Source organism: Lithobates pipiens, unplaced genomic scaffold, assembly GCF_037356315.1.
Source record: "Lithobates pipiens isolate NorthernLeopardFrog02 unplaced genomic scaffold, aLitPip1_a1.2 Scaffold_22, whole genome shotgun sequence".
NCBI classification, from domain to species: domain Eukaryota; kingdom Metazoa; phylum Chordata; class Amphibia; order Anura; family Ranidae; genus Lithobates; species Lithobates pipiens.
Genome location: NW_027507784.1, coordinates 21,915,519 through 21,936,640, shown reverse-complemented (window position 1 = coordinate 21,936,640; position 21,122 = coordinate 21,915,519). Strand labels below are relative to the sequence as shown.

General features: G+C 43.6%; 2 protein-coding genes across 8 annotated transcripts in view; both read right to left on the bottom strand.

The window, feature by feature from the left end:
- LOC143923394 (uncharacterized) overlaps positions 1–21,122 on the bottom strand; it is a 372,703-nt gene that overhangs the window by 163,552 nt on the left and 188,029 nt on the right. The window lies entirely within an intron of this gene.
- LOC143923397 (uncharacterized) lies at positions 977–13,978 on the bottom strand. Of its 2 annotated transcripts, XM_077447055.1 has the most exons (5): positions 13,767–13,978; positions 12,609–12,702; positions 7,821–8,104; positions 4,491–4,679; positions 977–2,502 (listed from the first exon to the last, which is right to left on the bottom strand). In XM_077447055.1, exons 3-5 carry the CDS (start codon positions 8,089–8,091, stop codon positions 1,574–1,576), a joined length of 1,389 nt encoding a protein of 462 aa, XP_077303181.1. In that variant the 5' UTR covers positions 8,092–8,104; positions 12,609–12,702; positions 13,767–13,978; the 3' UTR covers positions 977–1,573. The 2 variants fall into 2 exon arrangements, with proteins under 2 accessions (XP_077303181.1, XP_077303180.1); XM_077447054.1 differs by lacking the exon at positions 12,609–12,702.

Sequence of the window (21,122 nt, the reverse complement as noted above, 5' to 3'; positions counted from 1 at the left end):
AGCCCGGTGTATAATGTCCAGCCTGTTATGTGATGTGCAGAGCCCGGTGTATATAATGTGCAGCCTGGTATATGATATGGATTCTATAAGGGGTGTGGCTTATGAGAAGTGGGAGGGGCCAACCGTGGAGGGGCGGGGTCTTGCGCCCCCATCCTAAAACTTTACCAGCCGCCACTGCTATGCATTAAGATTAAAACCTTCTGTGTGTAGCAGCCCCTCTTGACCCTTACTTACCTGAGCCTCATCTCTCTCCAGCGGTGTCCACAAATGTCTAAGCTGTCCAGGACACTCCTGATTGGCTGAGACACAGTAGTGGCGCCATTGGCTCCCACAGCTGTCAATAAAAGTCAGTCAATCAGGGGAGAGAGGGGGCGGGGCCGTGGCTCAGTGTCTGAATGGACACACGGAGCTGTGACTCTGCTCCAGTGCCTCCATAGGAAGCTGCTGGCTGCGGGGGCACTTGATAGGAGGGGGGGGCAGGGGCAGCAAAGAGGGACCCGAGAAGAGGAGGATGTGGGCTGCTCTGTGCAAAACCAACTGCACAGAGCAGGTAAGTATAACATGTTTGTTATTTATTTAAAAACAAACCTTTACAATCACTTTAATTATATTCTTATATACAGGTGCCTTTGCATACAATAATGTGATCAGTCTCACCTGATTGTGCACTATATAAATTATGTGTGTGTTTTTAATAGAGAGTTCCTGTTCTCGGGACCCATGACGTGGAGAGATTGGAAAGTCCAGAAAGCTCATGTGCCCTCCCTCTACTGTAATAAAAGCCTCTTAGCGGATCAATATGATCCCTAGTTGCAGAGATCAAACACGCGTAGCGAACAACTGACACCTCCTGGTGTCCCCGGGCTAGAGGAGTATGGTCCACTGGGTCCCACCAATGTAATTGCCTTAACCCCAATCACAACATTTCAGACAGCCGCCAAAAAAGGGAAAGGGACAAGGGTGCACATAGCATGAATACTGCTAATGTATGTTTATTGTTTAAGAATGAAGAAAGGTACTCACATTGCAAAAATAAATCATATGCAGTCAAACAGCACAGAGCCTCAAAGACAGCCGGCATTGGTGGGTGTGATGACATTACAGGTTCATAGCCCAGCCCTAAGCGTATGGGAATACCAAGCAACACCCCATTGAGGGTAATGTCTGCATAAATGCTGTTATCTATTTTTAAAAGTGTCATAGTGCATAATATTAGAAACTGACCAAAAACCAAGCACACCAAAAGAGATCAAAGATAGTAGCGTGTGCCATCCAGACATTCACAGAAATAAAAGCAACATAAAAATAAGGTTACAGACTAGCAAATTCTTAATCAGTCTAAAGCCCCATACACACTATCAGATTTTCTGCTGATTTTTTCCTTCAGGTTTACCAAAACCATATAATATGAGGTCAAACCTTAGGAGTTTCAATGTGTATGCAATCAGGCAGGTCCTTCTACTACATGGTTTTGGTAAATCTGAAGGACAAAATCAGCAGAAAATCTGATAGTGTGTATGGGGCTTTAAGATACCTATATCTATGGAATGTCTAAGGAGACCGGTCACTGGAATTATTTTTTTATTCTATTGTTTTTTTTCAGTTCATCTACCACAAGAAACCATTTCCCATTGTTGGACTGACTTTCGATGCTTGTTTGTGAAGATAGTTGCTTAGGACACTTATCTCTTAACGGTGTGACAGGGCTCTCTTCTTTGAACAGCGAGTCACTATTATCACATAGTTCCTTTGATCTTTCATGGTTGTGTTTTGTTTCAGAACTTTTATAGGTGTAGCCAATCTCAGAAGGCTTATTGTATGAATGGACCTTGGAGAATTCATCAATGGATGGTTTATTTGAACTCTCAATTCTGTACGGCATCCTAGAAGTTTCATTGTTGAGTTGGGTCACTGGGAAACCTTTGCCAGGCGGTTTCTCCAAACTCTCAGAATTGAACCCTATCTTTGAAGTTTTAATGCTGAATTCATCCTTTTGGCATTCATTGTTGGGCAGCATCTCTGAATTTTCTGAAATGTACCAAATTGTAGACTTTCGATTATTTGGCTGTGGCTTAGGTTTGTCATTGATCCATGTTTCGGGAGTCTCATAGATGTTCTCAGTCTCAGAGATGTGCAACGTCTTTAAGTTCTCGATACTGGATGGCATTTTTTGACTATCGTAGTTGTTGAGAGACTCTGTAGTTCTGCATGTCATCTGAGACTCCTCGCTGATGCCTACTGGTGTTGGGATTTCCCTCATGAACCCATCACAGCCATTCCATGTTTGAGGACCCTCATTGCTGAATGATGCCTCTGGACTCTTGCTGCTACGTGGTATTAAAATCTCATGTGTTGTTTTTGTGTTGGGGCGCTTGTCACCATGCACTGGTTTTGAACCTTCAGTCTTGCACTTAGTTTGATTGATGTCTGTCAGCGTTTCCTCCAGATTGTGTCTGCCAGACTGAGGATAAGGACTTCCATGGTTGCTGCTTCTATGTACCGCTGCACACGTGTGTAACAAAGAGAACATGTTTTCATATGAGGATCATATAACAGGAAACAATGTACAAAACATTTATTTGATATTTGTTTGTAAAATGTAACCACTTTTCTGATACTGGCCGTCCGACCCAAAAGGTCAAACCTGTTTTCCCACCTTTATTAAACAGTTTTTTATTTGTAGTCAGAGTCTTCACTTAGCCCCTGTACACACGGTCGGACATTTCGACAACCAAATCCGTCTGATTTTGTCTGTCGGATCTTGTCCGAAACTGCTGCCTACACACGGTCGGACAAAGTTGTAGAAAAATCCGATCTTTCAGAACGTGAGGACGTAATTTCGTTACGATGGGACTACATTCAGGCTAGTAGCCAATAGCTTTGATGTAGGAATTTTATCTGAGCATGCGTGGCACTTTGTCCGATCGAAATTCTCTACACATGATCGGAGTATGTCCTATCGGACCAGTTTGTCGGAAAATATTTCCAGCAAGTTGGAAAATTTGGTCCGACGGATATTCAGACGGAAACAGTCCGATGCAGACCACACACAGTCGGATTATCCGACAACACGGTCTGATAGGACACATTCCGACGGATTCTCCGACCGTGTGTACAAGGGCTTAGAAATGTGATAATCCTAACTACCAAGACCTAAGGTGTGCCTTGGCCTGGCGGGTCAGTATGCTTGAGGCCCCATTCACACCAGGGCGTTTTGTAGCTTGAAGCCTGAAGCTACAAAACGCTAGAGGGGAAAAAAAATCCATTATTCTCAATGGAGATGGTTCACATCTCCACTCCATGTCACCTGAAGCCGAACGCCTGAAGCTCAAACAAGTTCCGGACCCTTTTTTGTCGCTCGAATCAAGCAGATTTGGGCGTTTTTTCCTTCTTTTTACATTGGTGACCTTTTGTCCTGCATAAAATCGCGGCAAAACACCGTAAAAAAACGCAGCGGAATCGCGGTAAAAACGCAGCAAAAAAACACAACGAAATTGCGGTAAATTCACACGATTTTCTGCTTGAAAACGCTACGTTCAGGTGTGAATGCAGCCTGAAAGAGGGCATACCCTGAATGAATATGAATGGAATGTAAATTAAATAATAAAAATATGGGGGAATGGGTGGGTGGGATGATCCGACGAAGAATCTGATGGAGGAGGAGGAGGCAGGGCTGTCTTTAATATTGATTGGACCCTGGGCAAAACTTTTCTTGCACCCCCCCCATGCAGTTTTGCTCTCCACCTGCTCTGAGACATACAATAAATAGCAGCTAGACTCAAAATCAGTTTAATGAATCAGATCAGGCGGCTATTGTGATTGGTTGCTAGAGGTTACGGTGTATTATTACCGCTCACTGACTGGTTGCTAGAGGATACAGCACTCATTACAGCTCACTGATTAGTTGCTAGAGGTTAGAGCACATGATTTCTGCTTGTTGATTGGTTCCTAGAGATTACTGTGGATTTGACCTCAGGGGGGCATGATATACATATCAATACTGCCGCCGTCGCTATTTACATATGAATGCTGGCAATTTACATGTAAACACAGGGTCTGCAGGTGAGTCATCTACACACAACAATAGAGCAGAGCTGGGCAGCATTAGTAGCAGCACTTCACACTGAGATATCGGGACACAGCACAGGAATAAAACTTCAAGGGACAAGGGAATTTAAACCAGGATAGTTGGCAAGTATGAGGCAGCTGCTTTGGGCCCCACAACAATGACAAGGCCCAGGGCAGCTGCCCCTTTTGCCCTGCCTTAAAAACGGCCCTGGGAGGAGGGATATATTATAGCCCTCAGACTCCTCCTACAAATCCAGGCTAGCTTGCGGGCCAGCCTTCAAACTTATGTCTACAATTTTAAATTTTATGTAATACACATTTGAATATGTTTTATTATATTTAGCTTTTTTTTTGTATGTATTGTAACAAAAAATTTAATTTTATTCATTTTTTAAATTTATTTTTTTAACTTTTTCTCATACCTGAAGTAGAAGCTGTCACGTTTCTCAGTTTTGTCACTAGGGTTTCAGTGTTGTTTTTTTCAGTTTTTGAAATGAGAAGAAAATCACAGGCCAGTTTCCCAATAGTGGGCTGAAGCTTCAGGATATTAATCTTCTCCTCGTGGCTGCTGTCCTCCACATCATCGATCACCACAATCACATTGTCTCTCCCTGTGGTTGCACACAAGTATCAACCATATTAGTCACATTCTTGTTCCATCACTTTTCCCCTCACCATTCCTCCTCTCTTCCCCTCCTGTCCTTTTCATCCTTTCTCTTCCTTCCTCTCCTCTTGATCCCTCCACTCCTCTTTAATTGTCTTCTTCCTTCTCCTTTCCCTTCTCTCCTCCACTGTAAGGAAAGGCTCGCCAATAGACAAAATAACTCCTCTTGGGGGATTTTTGCACAGGCTAATACGTGCTCCCTTTTGTGCTCACAGGAATTGGGCACTGGCTAATGCCCTCCTGCATTCTCATGTGTGCCAGTGCTTAAGTATTCCTGTGACAGATGTTGGCGCTAAATTGGGCTATTTAACCACTTTTTAACAGATGCACGCCGATATACTTCGGCATAATGGCAATGGTGGGCAAATGGGCATACCTGTATCTCGCCTTTAATTGGCAGGGCTAGTAGCGCATGTGCGCACACCGTGTGCAATGTGACCATGCCCGCAGTCCCGCAGACTCGATTTCTGCTGGTGTTCTGGCAATCGTGTCACGGAACCATGGAACGGGAAAATGCCTACCCTGTTTCCCCGAAAATAAGACTTAGCGGGATTGTCAGTGATGGCTGCAATATAAGCCCTACCCCCCAAATAAGCCCTAGTTAAAGTCCTTGTAGGTCTTATTTATCAGGGTAGGGCTTATTTTCGGGGAAACAGGGTAGGGTTTATTTGGGGGGTAGAGCTTATATTGCAGCCATCACCGAAAATCATGCTAGGTCTTATTTTCGGTGAAACAGGGTATGTAAACAAGACATTTCCATGTTCTACCTAGTGACATGACAGGAATCTACCGCTCCTTGTCATCGGGAGAAGTGATCGCTGTCATGTTAGTGGTAGCCCATCCCCCCACAGTCAGAATCGCTCCCTAGGAAACACTTAACCCCTTGATCGCCTCCTAGTGTTTAACTTCTTCCCTGCCAGTGTAATTTATACAGTAATCAGTGCATTTTTATAGCACTGATTGCTGTATAAATGGCAATGGTCCCAAAATAGTGTACGATGTGTTCGCCATAATGTCACAGTCACGATAAAAATCGCAGATCACCTCCATTACTGATAAAAAAATGAATAATAAAAATTCCATAAAACTATCCCCTATTTTGTAGAAGCTATAACTTTTGCGCAAACCAATATATATACGATTATTGTTTTTTTTTGTTTTTTTTTAACAAAAATTTGTAGAAGAATACATATCGGCCTAAACTGAAGAAAAAAATTGTTTTTTATATATTTTTGGGGGATATTTATCATAGCAAGAAGTAAAAAAATATTGCTTTTTTTTAAAAAAAAATCACTCACAGTTAGAATCACTCCCCAGAACACACTTAACCCCTAAAATGCCCCCTAGTGGTTAACCCCTTCACTGCCAGTGTCATTTACACAGGGATCAGTGCATTTGTATAGCACTGATTGCTGTATAAATGACAATGGTCCCAAAAATGTGTCAAAAATGTCCGATGTGTCCTCCATAATGTTGCAGTCATGATACAAATCGCTGATCGCTGCCATTACTAGTAAAAAAAAAAAAATATGAATAAAATGCCATAAAACTATCCCCTATTTTGTAAACGTTATAACTTTTGCGCAAACCAATCAATAATCGCTTATTGCGATTTTTTTTTTTATTTTTTTTTACCAAAAATATGTAGAAGAATATGTATTGGCCTAAACAGTTTTTTTATATAATTTTTGGGGGATATTTATTATAGCAAAATGTAAAAAATAATGCTTTTTTTTTCAAAAATGTAGCTTTGTTTTGTTTATAGCCCAAAAAATAAAAACCGCAGAGGTGATCAAATATCACAAAAAAAAAATCTCTATTTTTGGTAAAAAAAAAGACGTCAATTTTGTTTTGGTGTAACGTCGCACGGCCGCGCAATTGTCAGCTAAAGCAACGCAGTGGCGAATAGGTAAAAAGTGCCCTGGTCGGGAAGGAGGTAAAATCTTCCGGGGCTGAAGAGGTTAAACTCGGCCAGTGCTCAGGATCGGTGCTGATTTGTCTTCAGCCTCCTGTGACTTGTGATTCTATATCCTGATTCCAGTTGCTGACCTGTCATCCGGCTTGCCTTGACCATTCTCTGAACTCCGCTTGCACTGATCTCGACTTGTCCCCTGACTTCCCCTTGCACTGACCTCCACTTGTCCCCTGACCTCCACTTCTGTCTGCTCCATTGGCTCCTAATTTAGTGATTGGTTCCAGACCCAGCTTGTTTTCTGACCACGCTCCTGCCTGTGCCTTGTATCTAATCCATCTGTCTGTGTATGATCCGGCCTGCCTGACTTTGCTACTCTGCCTGCCGTCAGCAGTACTAAGCTGCTCACCTGCTTGCCTGCTTACTGGAGCCTTCTGATGACTTCTGCTGCCCAGCGTGGACACCTACCCTCCTACTAGCAAAACTTACAAGCACTCATGCCACTCTGTACTCTTGCACCTCCTGTCTACACTATTGAGTCAGAGGTGTACGGGAGGCTGTCCTCATCATATCAGGCTCTGCTACCAGGTACGTGATATCTCTACTTCTCTCTTACCCTCTCCTCTAGAATCATATCTTCCTCCTTCTTCTCATTGTCTCTTCTCACCTCCCCTATAGAATTATACCCGCTCCTCTCCCCTATATATTTATCAGTCTAAGCCCTTGTACACACGGTCGGAGAATCCGTCGGAATGTGTCCTATCAGACCGTGTTGTTGGATAATCCGACTGTGTGTGGTCTGCATCAGACTGATTCCATCGCAATATCCGTCGGATCCAATTTTCCAACTTGTTGGAAATATTTCCCAACCAACTGGTTCGATCGGACATACTCCGATCATGTGTAGAGAATTTTGATCGGACAAAGTGCCACGCATGCTCAGATCAAATTCCTACATCAAAGCTATTGGCTACTAGCCTGTCCGTAGTCCCATCGTAACGAAATTACGTCATCACATTCTGAATTATCGGATATTTCAACAACTTAGTCCGACCGTGTGTATACAACAGTTTCGGACAAGATCTGACGGACAAAATCTGACGGATTTGGTTGTCGAAATCTCTGACCGTGTGTACAGGGGCTAACTTTCTTTTAATCTGTCAATATATCTTTTACCAAGTAATTGGTTCAGGTTTTCCAGCTCCTCATCGTAGAGTGATTCGGGTACATCGGTGATGTTGACTCGTCCTCTGTTCTTGGTGTGATATATGATCCCCAAAGAGCACTGAGATGCGCCATCTATAAACTGACGAAAACCACTATTGGATATGACGGTGGACCTCACATCCTGAATGCAATCACTGAAGTCACTCGATGATAAAAGTGTCACCAGCCAGGCATAGTCACCTTTGTCAGATCTGGAGAATATGCCCACCGAGTGTTTCATTGCTTTTTTCCCTCTGAAAGAAAATACAAAAACAGGGAAATAATTAAATCAATATTGGAAATTAACCCTAATGATTTTTTTTTTCTACTAGTCTTCACAAATGCTTAAAGATGAAGTTTAATCTTTCCTGGTTCCTCCCAAACTTCTAACTTCCAAACTTCTGGATTTTTGTTAAATAAAAACCTTCCTGCCTTCATTGCATGCTTCATGTTGGACCAAATGATGACATCACCGCGTTTCTGTGCCACTCAGTGCTCGGTGGGCTGTCTCTTGGGAGGAATAATGCAAATATCAAAATGCCTTGATGGGTGGGTGACAGCATAGAGTAGTGGGCACCCTTATGCCGCATACACACGATCGAATTGTATGGCGTACTTAGTCCGACATACAATCTGGCGGACAATCCGGCAGACTTTCTACCGAACGGACTTGGCCACACACGGACACACAGAAAGTCCGACGTTCGCTTGCGCGATGACGTACAGCACGTACGACGGGACTAGAAAAAGGAAGTTCAATAGCCAGTAGCCAATAGCTTCCTTTTTCGTACTTGCTTCTGAGCATGTGAAATTATTAGTCCGCCGGACTAGCATACTGACGAAAGTATTGTCCGCTGAAACCCAAGTCCGACGGGAAGATTGGAGTGCAAAAATACTTTCTTAGTCCGCCGGACTTCACGCTGGAAAAGTCAGTTGAAGCCCACACACGATCGAATTGTCCACTGAAATGTGTTTCAGCGGACTAAGTATGCCGGACAATCTGATCGTGTGTACGCGACATAAGACAGCTTGTATTTGCATGCTGACCACCATAGGCGTGATGCCGAGCCTTCATCCATGAAAGAACTGAAATCCAATGAATGAAAGGGACAGGATAGTAATGCTGAAGAGGAAAGGCCTAGATGATGCTGGACTGTCTCCAGCCAGGAAATCAGGCTCTGTCTGACCTGCTGCAGCTCCCAATGCAAGCTCACAGTGTGCAATAGAATCATAGAAAGCAATTTGAGTACAGGAGAGGAGTCGGTACAACAGTGCAAGCCCGAAGGGAAGGCCAGAATTCATCTTCACACCAATTCAATGATAACCTCTGGAATAGTTAAAATTGAACATTTTTTTTTTACAGGCAGCACCCATAACATTGGACTGACAAAGTATTAGCCCTTGTACACACGGTCGGAGATTCGGACAACAAAATCCATCGGATTTTGTCCGAAACTGTTGCATACACGCGGTCGGACAAAGTTGTCGGACGTTGACATTATTTCGTTATGACGGGACTACATTCAGGCTAGTAGCCAATAGCTTTGATGTAGGAATTTGATCTGAGCATGTGTGGCACTTTGTCCGATCGGAATTCTCTACACATGATCGGAGCATTTTGTTGGAAAATTTTACCAACAAGTTGGAAAACTTGGTCCGTCGGATATTACGATGGAAACAGTCCGATGGAGACCACACACAGTCGGAATATCCGACAAAACGGTCCGATCGGGCAACATTCCGTTGAAATCTCCAACCGTGTGTACAAGGGCTTAGGGGTTTTTCTGCTTGCTTTCAGACTGACTCTCTCTCAAAGACACTCCAGATAGAGCAATAAGAATACAGCTCAGGAAACAACTGGCTTTTTTTTAAATCAGGTAATTATATCCTGTTAGACGTATTAAAAGGAACTGGATGGAAATCCAAACATATTTACATGCATTATTTTATATTTCCCTAACTAAAATAAAATGTGAAACAAATATTTTTTTTTATTTCTGACCATAAAAAAACACTGACTATTGTGTTAAATATTTTTGAGCTCATGTGTAAAAACGGAATAACCCACAACTCAGTAAATGCAGAAGTATAGCATTCGATATTAGAGTTCAGCAGTGTGAAGGGGCCCAGTGACAACCTAAATCTCCGTCCACTCCAAAATCAGCTGATTTCCTTCCTGGGATGTTATCAGTACCTGAATCGCCTTCTGGTGGCACCTTAGTTCCCTAGGCAGAAGGTTGTAGTTCTAGTGTCCACCAGCAGATGTTGCCAGTAATCAGCTCCACCTGGTGCTGGCTGCTGGGAGGGTATTTAGTCCCTCGGCTGCTGATACACCTTGCAACAGTGTTTTGATTTGCTATCCAGCTACTGTGTGCTGTTTATCCTGCTCCTGATCTTCCTCTTGCCCTTTATCCTGTACCTAACTACCTTATTTCTGCACCCTTTATACCTGATCCCAGTCCTGTTTCCCCCCCTTTCCATCTGTTCCCAGCATCACCAGTTTACATTGTTTATTTGTGTTCCCCATTTTTGGACATAATATTGTATATAGTCCTTTGTTCTGTTTCTAACCTGAATTATGAATAAATCATACTGGCCTTTATACATATGTACAATGTCTTTACAGATTACATGTATCTGCTCCTGCTGAGGCGATATAGTCACCGAAACACGTCAAGATAACGGGCCATTTAAGCAAAAAGGCCATCATAGATAGATCATAGATGTACCATGTTATTATGTTATATATGATGTGATTCATTCATTTGTAAGCTTAACTTATATCTTTATATAGAGCCAACTGGCCAAGATATTTGTATAACTTTTTTATATCCTCAATAAACTTGTGCCTTTGATCGGATGTGGTGTTCCACTCATGTGCCTCATTTTAAAGTCCAAAACCTCCCCCTCTTTGTTTTCAATTGACAGGGATGGAGGCACCTACTTTCTAGGATGTCTCATGCAAAGTCCCATATTCTCTCCCCTTTATAATTATTGTATATAGTTAGTTTGTAGTTAGGCTTTCTCTTAGTTAGGCATTTTGGTTATATTGTTGTGGTTCACTTCTGTTTTTATGTTTGCTGTGTGCTGGTGTTTGGGTGTCTTTTGTTTTACTATTAATACATTTTAACAAAAGTTAACAAGTACCGTATTTTTCGGCGTATAACACACACTTTTTCCCCCCTAAAATCAGGGGGAAATATACTCCGATCCCCCCGCTGTTGCTAACTCTTTCTGCCGTTTTGTGCGGCTTCCGTGTATTTTCGGCCGCACTGGGCCGTTCTCAGCTATCTTCGGTCGTTCTCGGCTATCTTCGGCCGCACTCGGCCGTTCATGGCGGCTTTGGGAAAGCCGAAAGCTGCCGAGAACGGCCGAGTGTGGCCGAAAATAGCCGAGAATGGTAGAGTGCGGCCTAAAATAGCCGAGAACGGCCGATTGCGGCTGAAAATACCCGAAAGCCGCCGAGAACTACCGGTGCCATTTGTAAATGGCAAATGACTGACAAGGCTGCAAATGCAAGGCTGCAAACGACTGACAAGGCTGCAAACGACTGACAAGGCTGCAATGCAAGGCTGCAATGCAAGGCTGTAAACGACTGACAAGGCTGCGATGGAAGGTTGCAAATGACTGACAAGGCTGCAATGCAAGGCTGCAAATGACACTGACAAGGCTGCAAATGACACTGATAAGGCTGCATTGATGGGCATTTAAATGTAAGTTTTTTTCCTTAAACTTCCCTCCTAAAAGTTTTTCTCTTTTAAATTCCCTCCTAAAATAGGGGTGCGTGTTATACGACGATAACTACGGTAATAAAGAGTGAGTCCAGCCAATGTATAATTCAGGTCTAATAACTTGCTTCAGTAAAGTCGTTTAGCAATTTGTTTGATAAATAAAGAACTGATGGACACATTATTGGCATTGAAATTATTTGATATTAATAGGACCAAAAACATAGAAACTGTGAACAGTTTTTCTATTGTTTGCGCTAAATAGACAAGTGTCTTTTTCCAACCCAACTACGTAACTAGTTGTAGCTCAATATAGTGTTTCCATTAATGTTCCTAAATGTTCCCAATAATGTATAGAATTATTTATTAGAGCCTTGCGCTAATATTTCTATTGGATGGCTTTTAGGAGCTGGAGACAAAAAGGTGAAGGAATAAGAGAAATGTGACCTCAAACCAGCAGAAGGAAAGTTCAGATCTAACTTAATAGTTTACCAAGATGGGCGCTTGTTATAGACTTCCAGCAGGCAGTCAAAAGTGAATTTAAGCACGCTTTGGTCAAACATTTCTATACTCAGCAAAACTATTTTTAAAAACAAAACAAATAAATAAATAAAAAAGAAATTGAGTTGATGAATCATTTCATCTTTTTTCTCTGCTGTCACTCTTCTGTGTTTCTAAGCTTGTATGTTTCTATGTTTAAAATGTAATATCTATTTGATTTCAAATAAAATGATGTTTTATTGAACTAAAGAGGAATTTAGTTTTATTTAGGACAGATAAGTGGGGAAAAAAAAATAAAAAAGAGTTAGCAATCTTTCCACTAAATAAGTTAGATTAAACAAACAGGTATATCACTTATGCTGCGTACACATGATCAGAATTTTGGTCGGAAAAAAACTCTGGTGTGTAGGCAAGACAGCTTGAGCGAAATCCCTTAGAAATTCCGTCAGGAAAACCATCAAATTCCAACCGTCAAGAACGCGGTGACGTACAACACGTACAAAGGAAATAGAAAAAGGAAGTTCAATACCCAGTAGCCAATAGCTTCCATCTCGTAGTTGAATCTGAACATGCGTGAGTTTTTTGGCGCGTCGGAGTTGCATACACACGATTGGAATTTACGTCTGGAAAATTGAGAACATGCTCTAAAATTTTTGCTGGTGGGAATTCGGCCAGCTAAATTCCAATGGCGCATACACACGGTCGGTATTTCAGATGAAAAGCTCTCATTGGTGTTTTGCTGGCCGGAATTCCGATCGTGTGTACGCGGCATAACAGTCAGTAACGGTGGCTCTGTTTATTAGCCCCTTCACATTGGTTTGTTTTGGCATGCGATTTGACATCTGTGCAGGAATCCGCACAGATGTCTGTCAAATTGCCCCCCCCCACTCAGACTGCATTGCCGGTTTGAAATCGTGCGAGTTCAACTGAACTCGCACAATTTCTAACCCGCATCAGTGTGAACCTAGGATTAAAGTCTTTTTTTTTCCCTTAATCATGAATAATGACACTTTATAAAAATAAGTCACACAAATTATTTGAAACTTGTGTCTTGTAATAATCGATTTATTGCACTTCTATCATTATTGTAATCCAAGATTTAGACATCTCTCAATACAATTTTAACAAACAAAAAAATTTGATTGTTCGGCAAAAATTGTGTGAAGTTTAAATGCAAACATAAAAAATTAACTGAAAGCAAAAAAAATAAAAATATATATATATTGTAATACAATTTGGAAAAAAATGTGAATGTTGGATGAAAATTGTATGACAGTTAAATGATATATATAGAGTGTGTGGGTGTGAGTGTGTGTGTGTGTGTGTGTATATATGAAATATATATATATATATATATATATAATTTCAAATGCACTTACATTAATAAAAAAAATAAAAATAATAATAATAATATATATATATATATATATATATATATATATATATATATATATATATATATATATATATATATATATATATATATATATATATATAATTATGTTTTTTGTTTTTTTTTTACAACCCAGAGGTGAGACCTCTGTATTTGAGTTTCCAGCCCCACCCACTGGCTATACCTATAGGAGTGAATCTTACACTTATGGCAATCTATCAAGATAAGATGTTACTATCACTGTATTCTTAAATGAAGTGCACCCCATAACTGAACAATAGGCTTAGTTCATACCTTTCCCGATGTTGCGTGTTGGAAGTGGTGTCTCTCCAGCAGTATGTAGGTTGTCCTGATGTGGTTTGTGTCTATTTGCTCTTGTTAGGTGTAGGTCCTTCTGCTCTATAACATTGATAAATGTTCATAGTGTATCCATCAGAAATCGGAATCATAAAGCTGATACAGAGGCGTCTAGTGAGGTGCGTACTTTGTCCCCCTTTATGGTCCTGTTTATTACTGCTCAATCTTTGAAAATTCCTTTACTGATTCACTAACACCTTTGTCTATGCAGCAACCTCTATCATGATGAATATTCTCTTCTAAACAGAAGCAATAAATAGAACATAAACAAGACCTTTCATCCTTATTAAAACTTTTTCAAAGGTACTTCCTTCACACTCGCCCTTATACAATCTCATGTCATTTTCTTTTATTAGTTTAGTAAATATTCTAATTTTTTTTTTTTTACTGTGTTCCTCTTCTACTTTCTTATTTCTTGCCTAAAAGAAAATCCAAAATGTGACAGCGATGCATTTCTCTAAGCCCAGTAGAGTTTTATGTTTCATAACAAGAAGTCAGAAGAAAAAGTCAACTTGTTTCTTGGGCTCATAACTCTTTCTTCATCAGGGCTAGGGAACAAGACACGAGTGACATTCCCTCAGCCACCCATAGCCTTCCAGGATTTCCATGTCTCATATCTCAGAAGGCTTCTGGTCAGGAAGGCCTCATTCACACCCATGAGAATGGCAGGATGAACAGGTATTCCTTGCAAGTAGACATGTGCAATTAGCTTAGTTCCAAATTAGTTTTGAACAAATTTTGACAAATTTGTTAATTCTGAAATTCTAAAATTCCCGAACTTCCAAAATTTACGAATTTACGAATTTCGAAAATTACAAATTTCCAAATTTCCAATTTCTGAAAATTCGGAATTTCGGAAATTCAAAAACCCGAGAATCTGAAATAACTAACTAATAATAAATATTAAATTATAGGTATTGGAATTTCCTTTCAAATGTGTCTGTTAGTGAACGTAATGAGTATGAATTTATCCAAAGTCCCAAATTATCTGAAATAACTCGATCGAAATTTTCGTATTTTCAAACTTCAGAATTTTCGTAGTTCGGAAATTTGGAAATCCAAAAATTGGAAAAACCCGAAAATTCTAAATTCAGGAAATTCGGGAAATTCTAAAATCTGAAAATTCAAAATTTGGAAAATTGGAAATCCGAAAATTCAAAATTCGGAAGTTCCCAAAATTTCTGAATCTCCGATTTTTCAAATTTCCGAATTTCTGAAAAAAGCAAAAAAAAAAAATAATGGAACGAAAAGGAATTTTTTGTCAGTGCACATGTGTACTTGCAAGGCCCTGCAAGCTGCTTGTTCTACTCAAAGACAGCTGGACAGTTGCACAGACCTGCGTGGATGTCCCAGCACATCGCCCACTGTACATCTCTGCAGGTCTGAGGCATGGATTAGGATGCAGGTCCATGTGGGTGAAGAAAGCTCTTGTACAGATTGGTATGTCTGTGTGAATGAGGCCTTAAAATGGTTGTAAACCCTTACATATATCTAGTGAGTAGGGATGAGCTTCGTGTTTGAGTTGAACATACGTTCGACTCGAACATTGGCTGTTCGCCCGTTCGGTGAATTCCGAACGTAATGGGCCGTTCGCGCCAAATTCGTGTGGCGCTCACGGCCCACAATGCACTGCGCCATCGCAGTGCATTGCTGGCTCATGATTGGCCAAGCATGCACTGTGACCCCGCATGCTTGGCCAATCACAGCGCCGACAGCGAGGAGAGCCATGATTGGCCACAGGCTGGATGCCTGTGGCCAATCATAGCTCAGGCTGTGTAGTTCACGCCCCACACTATATAAGGCCGCCAGCGTGGCGGCCTTGTGTAGTGTGTTGGCGTCTGTAGGAGTTAGTGGGTGTTCTGTGTACCTTCAACACAGTATACACCGATCGTTATCGGACGATTTTGCGTTCTTGCTCTTCTGTAGTGGTTGTTGTCTGCGTGCCCTGACCGCAGTATACACCGCTATATCCACCTATATAGCTAGCTATATTTCTCTTTTTTAATAGAGCTTGCAGTCAGTTGTAGGAGATTGTGCGTGCTGTCTGCGTGCCCTGACCGCAGAATACACCGTTATATCCACCTATATAGCTAGCTATCGTGCTCTTTTTAAATAGAGCTTGCAGTCAGTTGTAGGAGATTGTGCATGCTGTCTGCGTGCCCTGAACCCAGTATACACTGCTATATCTACCTATATAGCTAACTATCTTGCTCTTTTTAAATAGAGCTTGCAGTCAGTTGTAGGAGATTGTCCGTGATGTCTGCGTGCCCTGAACCCAGTATACACCGCTATATCCACCTATATAGCTAGCTATCTTGCAATTTTTAAATAGAGCTTGCAGTCAGTTGTAGGAGATTGTGCGTGCCCTGAACCCAGTATACACCGCTATATCCACCTATATAGCTAGCTATCTTGCTCTTTTTAAATAGAGCTTGCAGTCAGTTGTAGGAGATTGTGCGTGCTGTCTGCGTGCCCTGAACCCAGAATACACTGCTATATCCACCTATATAGCTAGCTATCTTGCTCTTTTTAAATAGAGCTTGCAGTCAGTTGAAGGAGATTGTCCGTGCTGTCTGCGTGCCCTGAACCCAGTATACACCGCTATATCCACCTATATAGCTAGCTATCTTGTTCTTTTTAAATAGAGCTTGCAGTCAGTTGTAGGAGATTGCAAGTGCTGTCTGCGTGCCCTGACCACAGTATACACCGTTATATCCACCTACATAGCTCTTCTCTAATTGAGCCATCTGCCATCTGCAGGAGTTAGTGGATGTTGTGTGTGCCTCAAGCACAATATACACTACCCAATTGCTGGTTTTCCCATCTCCCTTCAGGCCATTACCATGTCTGGAAGGCCAGCAAGGAGAGGCAGACAGGCGCGAGTCGATAAAAGAGGGCAAGCAGGCTCTGTGTCTAGAGACAGCAGTTCTGGTCGTGGACGCGGTGCATTGTCATCATCAGCACGTGGCCATGGGACACGCTTGTCCTTCTTTTCGGCAGCTGGACGTGTTAAGCTGCAACATGCCAACGAGTTAGTAGAGTGGATGACCAAGCCCTCTTCATCCTCCTCATCCTCTCTTACCCAGGCTCAGGGTACTAGCAAAGCAGCTGCCAACGCATTGTCTTCCCTCCTCTCAATGTCATCATCAGTGACTCCTTCCCTAGACCCACCACATCCTCCTGAGGGGTTTCCTGAACTCTTTGAGCACAGTGGTGAGTACATGCTCCAGGAGGATGCCCAGTGTTTTGTAGGCTCTGATGATGATACTCAGCTAGAGGAAGGCAGTAGCGTGAATGCAGAGAGAGGGGATGCTCAAGAAGGACAGCAATCTGGCAGTCATGTTCCACGAGCTGCAGCATACTGCCAGGTTTGCTCCAGTGATGAAGAGGGAGGGGATGATGAGGGCACTGACTCCACGTGGGTGCCTGGTAGGAGAGAAGAGGAGGAGGCACATGTCCAACGAGGCAGGATGCCCTCCGGGGGCCAGCTTAGGGGCAGCACACCAACTGAATCACACCGCAGAGCTCCGCCTGTGCAGGGCGCTGCCTCTGCGCGTTATTCTATAAGTTCTTTGGTGTGGGCCTTTTTTGAGACGAGTGCATCAGATCGCACCGCTGCTGTTTGAAACCTATGTCTCAAAACATCAGCCGCTTGGGCACCACATGCTTGACCAGACATATGTTGACCTGCCATGCAGCTCGTTGGCAAGCGTACCTCAAAGACCCACACCAAAGAACAAAGCGGACCTCTCCTTGCTCCTCATCAGCTGGGATCTCCAACCCCACTAGACCTTCAGTCCTCTCTGAAACCTGCTCTGAATTAGGTGTAGAATTAGGTGTGTCACAGCCAAGTGCTTCCGGGCACTCTGCTAGCAGTACACCCATGTCCGATTATAGCAGGCAAATGTCCCTGCCCCAGCTGCTGGACCGGCGAAAGAAGTTCACTCACAGCCATCCACATGCACAGCGGTTGAATGCTAGCTTGGCTAAATTGCTAGCACTTCAACTGCTGCCTTTTCAGTTGGTAGACTTGGCCCCCTTCCGTGAGTTTGTACAATGTGCGGTTCCTCAGTGGCAGGTCCCCAAACGCCACTTTTTCTCACAAAGGTGATTCCGGCTCTCTACCGGCATGTGGAAGGCAATGTCCTTGCCTCGCTGGACAGTGCGGTCAGCGGTAAGGTGCATATTACCGCTGACTCATGGTCCAGCAGGCATGGACAGGGTTGTTACCTGTCTTTCACGGCCCATTGGGTCACTCTTCTGGCAGCTGGGAAGGATGCAGGACAAGGTGCAGTAGTGTTGGAGATTGTTCCGCCACCACGCCTCCAAAATGCTACTATTGGTTGTGACACACCTCTCTCCTCCACCCCCTCCTCTTCTTCTTCCTCCATGGCCTCTTCCAGCGCCCTGTCCTCAGAACCATAGGTGCTCCGTAGGCGTTCCAGGGACTACGCAAATACGCAGGCAAAACGATGCCATGCCGTGCTTTCGCTGGTTTGTTTGGGGGACAGGAGCCACACTGGGGCGGATGTTTTGTCAGCTCTGCAGGGGCAGGCCAAGAGGTGGTTGACGCCACGCCAGCTTAAGCCAGGAATGGTGGTTTGAGACAATGGCACTAGTGATGGACGAACTTCCGACGGGACGTTTCGTGAACGCGACAATTTCGTTTCATGGTTTGCGACAATGGCACCAACCTCCTCTCCGCCCTCCGACAGGGACAACTGACTCATGTGCTCTGTGTGGCTCACGTCCTTAACCTGGTGGTGCAGCGGTTCTTGGGCAGGTACCCGGGCTTACAGGATGTCCTGAAGCAGGCCAGGAAAATCTGTGTGCATTTCCGCCGATCATTTAATGCCAGTGCTCGGCTGTCTGAGCTCCAAAAGCAGTTGAACCTGCCCAAGAACCGCCTTATATGTGACATGCCCACCAGGTGGAACTCAACGTTGGCCATGCTGCAGCGGCTGCACACGCAGCAGAGGGACATCAATGAGTACCTGTGCGACTACGGCACCAGGACAGGGTCAGGGGAGCTCGGTTTTTTCTCACCACACCAGTGGGGCATGATCAGGGATGCATGCACTATCCTGTCACTGATTGAGGAGGCCACAAGGATGGTGAGCAGTGACAGTGCATGCATCAGTGACACTGTACCTCTTGTCCACCTCTTGGAGCATACGCTGCATGGAATAATGGACAGGGCACTTGAGGCAGAACAGAGGCAGGAAGAGGAGGACTTCCTTGCCTCTCAAGGCCCCCTTTATCCAGACAGTGTTCCTGCTGTGCCACCCATCACACAGGAAGAGGATGAGGAGGAGGAGGATGATTGTGTTAGCATGGAGGTGGAGGCTGGCACTCAGCAGCAGCAGCAGTCTTGTAGGGATGATTTACAGTCCCAAGAAACCCGTGGACTTGTACGTGGCTGGGAGGAGGTAGCTGCGGATCATGTTGTCCTTAGTGACCCAGAGGACTCCGGACCGAATGCCTCAGCTAACCTACGCTGCATGGCCTCCCTGATCCTGCAAAGCCTGCGGAAGGATCCTCGTATTCTTCGGATCAAGGAGAGGGACCATTACTGGCTGGCCACTCTTCTTGATCCACGGTACAAGGGTAAGGTTGCTGACTTTATCTTGCCGTTGCAGAGGGAGCAGAGGATGAGACATCTCCAGGAGTCCTTGCAGAAAGGTCTGTGCAACGCATTCCCAGAGACTGGGAGGTTACAAACTCCTGGTCCTGGACAACATGTTGCTGAGGCATCGGTCAGAAGGAGCGGTGGAGAAGGTGGCCGTTTGACCGATGCTTTCAGACAATTTTTTAGTCCGCAGCCCCAAGGTATGATCAGTTCCAGCAACCATTGCCAGCGTCTGATTTACATGGTGCAGGAATACCTAGGGGCAAGGTCAGACTTGGACAACTTTCCCACCGAAAATACTCTGGCTTACTGGGTCTTGAGGATGGATCACTGGCCAGAGCTTGCACAGTATGCAATTGAGCTAATGGCCTGTCCTGCATCCAGCGTTCTTTCGGAACGCACCTTCAGTGCTGCTGGTGGCTTTGTTACCGATCACAGGGTGCGCCTGTACACCGTCTCAGTTGATCGACTGACCTGATCAGTCTTGGATCACCCACAGCTACCAAGCACCTGAAGCTGATGCAACCGAATAAGTTTTTTTTTTAAATATCACATCCCTTCAAGACTGCCTATGCTGATGCTGAGTGACTGTCCTGTTATGTTGATTGTCTATCCTCTTCCTCCTCCGCTGATATGTTGGAAGAACATTTTTGGTTGTGGGTGATGCCACCAGCCCAATTTTTCTGCCCCTGTTTAACAGGGGCTCATTCCTGCACTAAAACTAGAGTATATGGGAGAGGTTGCAGTGTCATGGAACCAGCACCAGTGCCTAAGGCCCAATTTTTCTGCCCCTGTTTAACAGGGGCGTTTAATTACAATTTTTGATGCAATGCTTTGCAGCAGGGCTCATTCCTGCACTAAAACTACAGTATATGGGAGAGGTTGCAGTGTCATGACACCAGCACCAGCGCCTAAGGCCCAATTTTTCTGCCCCTGTTTAACAGGGGCGTTTAATTACAATTTTTGATGCAATGCTTTGCAGCAGGGCTCATTCCTGCACTACAACTAGAGTATATGGGAGAGGTTGCAGTGTCGTGGCACCAGCACCAGTACCTAAGGCCCAATTTTTCAGCCCCTATTTAACAGGGGCATGTAATTACAATTCTTGATATAATATTTCATAGGAGGGCCCGTTCCTGTGCCCACCCAGAGTAACTGTGAGGACTTATAGTGTTGTGGCACCAGCACCACAACCACCAAAGGTCAATTTTTCTACCACTGTTCAAAAATGGCATGTAATTACAATTATTGATATAATCGTTCACAGCAGGGCGCTCCAGCGCCCACCAAGAGTCACTTTGAGGGCTTACAATGTTGTGGCAAAACCAACACATTGTTCCGCCATTTCTGCAGAGCATATAGGGCAGGCCCCTACTTTCAAGCATCCAACTTACAAACATCTCCTACTTGCAAACGGAAGGAGACAACAGCAAGTGAGATGAAAAAAGATGGACGGCAAAACAAATTATACAAGGGTGATAACCCTTCCCTATGTTTTCCAAAAAGCTTAAAAATAGATTTTTTGACTGGAGCTGTTAGGTCGCCCGACTTCTCCTTGTGGCCTAGGCTCTTGGAGATGGCTCAGTGGAAGTCCTCGCCGGCGAGATAACCAATGACTCATACACAATTGTGATGCTGAAATGGTTACAATCTTTAATTCTGGT

Excerpts from the sequence above, each read along its gene's own strand:
- LOC143923397 (XM_077447055.1), bottom strand. The coding sequence starts at position 8,091 with ATGAAACACTCGGTGGGCATATTCTCCAGATCTGACAAAGGTGACTAT. Across the intron at positions 4,680-7,820 it reads AAACCTGAACCAATTACTTG|GGAGAGACAATGTGATTGTG; the intron begins GTAAAAGATATA and ends GTGCAACCACAG. Across the intron at positions 2,503-4,490 it reads CGTGACAGCTTCTACTTCAG|CGGTACATAGAAGCAGCAAC; the intron begins GTATGAGAAAAA and ends ACACGTGTGCAG.